Source organism: Chaetura pelagica, unplaced genomic scaffold (assembly GCF_000747805.2).
Source record: "Chaetura pelagica isolate M959 unplaced genomic scaffold, ChaPel_1.0 scaffold11, whole genome shotgun sequence".
NCBI classification, from domain to species: Eukaryota; Metazoa; Chordata; class Aves; order Apodiformes; family Apodidae; genus Chaetura; species Chaetura pelagica.
The window spans coordinates 5,050,899-5,053,164 of NW_009952694.1; the positions used below are offsets into that span (position 1 = coordinate 5,050,899).

General features: G+C 40.5%; 1 protein-coding gene across 1 annotated transcript in view; it reads left to right on the forward strand.

Annotated features, from left to right (window-relative positions):
* Positions 1 to 184: 184 nt before the first annotated feature.
* The window catches only part of FLVCR2 (feline leukemia virus subgroup C cellular receptor family, member 2), a gene marked incomplete at its 5' end in the record, with an annotated part of 36,435 nt that continues 34,353 nt past the window's right edge, over positions 185 to 2,266 (forward strand). The window contains one exon of the mRNA XM_009993887.1: positions 185 to 232. Within this exon, the coding sequence (XP_009992189.1) occupies positions 185 to 232 (48 nt within the window). The remainder of the gene's footprint in view (positions 233 to 2,266) is intronic.

Genomic DNA, 2,266 nt, shown 5'->3' on the forward strand with positions numbered 1-2,266 from the left:
CTACAGCAGACTGCCACACAATACCTATCTCCATTATCCTGCATTTATCCGAGTTTACATGCCATGGACTGTGATAACACTTCCAGTTACAGATAGCTAAAGCCACAATCCAATAGTCATACAGACCTAAATACAACATGTGAATGACATGCTTAAGTTAGTCCTGAGTAACTGAAATATTGTCTTACCATATGCAGATTTTGCTCCTTGCTCTGCTTTTGGTATTATTAATAAATGGTGCTCCTCTGAGCAAACTCAGTTTGCCAAGCTAAAAATTGCCTGTTTATTTATTGTTTTAATCTTTGCTTTTTGACTACTTTTTAATCTATTATAGTGATTACCTCTGGGTAACTTTGGTTTCTTTATAATATGTGGAGAATTTTGTAAGGACCTTTTCAAATCTGATGAATCTAAAAGTTAATTTTCTGTCTATTTTAGTTATATCCTCAAAGTTCTCAGACTAAGCAGCTGTTGGACCATGAGAGTCCTTTGCCTGCTTCATTTCACCCTGGCACACTCTGCACCACTATCAGTCATTGTATTCTTGAGATACTTACGTTACACATTTATTAGAACAAATTCTTCTGTTCCCTTCTGTTGTCTCAATACAGAGTTCAGTACAGTAGCTTTGGGTGACTAACCTAAAAATAAATGAGACAGAAACCCTTTTTCTGGCTCTTGCTTCTGAATTTCCCTTTTTTGTTTAACTACACTATGCTTATGTTGTTCCATTGTAATGAGCATCCCAGGTGAGGCTGGAGGTTCACTGGCAAAGCTGTGGGCTGAAGAGGTGGAGAGCAGAAAGGTTTGCAGCTCTGCTCTGTGGTGCTTTCAGCAGAGCATATAGTGAAGGCTGCCCTGGCTTTGTTTGTCTCCAACTGGGCTCCTGGCCATGCTGCTGGTGTTGGAAAATAACTCAGAAATTTAGCATGATGTGGTTATTTTGTGTCAGATGTACTCTACTCTGTATATATATACAAGTTAAAATTGCAGTCAGAGAGGCACACAAATAGTACCACAGCCAGCCCTGAGCAAGGACATCCTGCAATAACCAGGCCTTGAAGAAGGCAATTAATCAAGAGGTTTTCAAGAGTGTCTCATGTAAATCTCCAACTTGGCAGAGAAGACTTGAGGCCTGTAGGGATAATTGGACCTATGGAATGCAGAAGGTGATAAAGAAGAACCAAAATCAAGAATATTGATGGCTAAACCAGTCTTGGGCAGTTGGAGCTGTAGAACCTGAGATAATGTAAACTCTAGGTGAACTTAGCTCATTATAATGTCATTATAATACTAAAAATTACATCCCCCAGTCAAGAAGATCCCTGCTCAGGAGAAGAACCTTTCCCCTGAGCATATGTATTAGCAGAAATAGTGATGTAACCACATTATAACTATATGGAACTCACTGTAAGAAGGATGGACTTGGAAGCTTATTAACTTCATGATTTTGTGTATATATATGTCTTGGAAAAATCTTGGAAAAGCTTGATTTGGGGGAAGACATCAAGCACCCAGCTTTGTACAAACCTGCAGTAAATAAAAATGTCTCCTTCCTAAACGTTGTCTCTTTGTCTGCATATTGGGAGCTGTCTTAAAATGGTAACACTGTGAGTAGGAAACCCAAGCAGACGACATGTAGTGAGCTCTGTGAGGATACATAGCAAGAGCCACTTAAGGTGACATTTGCTTTCCTTGGAATAAATTGTCCAAAGCTTTTTTTTTTTTAAATGTTTTTATTTTTAGTGGAGCATCACTTGCCTCTGGCAGTGTTCCACATGGTAAACACAAGCAGGAGAAGCTTCACTTTTTCATTCTAATTCTCTGACTCAAGTCTTTGTTTCAGAAATGCAACATCCTAAAGACAGGTCATTGCTCCCATTTTCCAAGTGAACTTTGAGCTGTGTGTTTACTGCTGCTAGAGGGCTGGACAACACCAGCATGCAAACAAGTTTTAAAGCTTGTGCTGAGGAATGTTTGTACGATTCAGATAACATCATGTTAATTGGATGAACTGTAGATCAAAAGTGACTTCCAGGCAGGAATGTGTCAGAGCAGCGAACTGCTGAAGTAATGGGAAAACAAGAGCTGAGTCATTAAGTGCAAGTTCCCAACAAGTATCACTTTTGGCGCTTCTGCTTCAGTCACATTGAGATGATTTAATGTTGACTGCGCTGGATGTTTTCACTCCACAGCGCGCCATGTCATGAGGAACACCACGGGAAGGAACCCAGACGCAGCCCCACACGGCCCCGGGGCAGCGCTC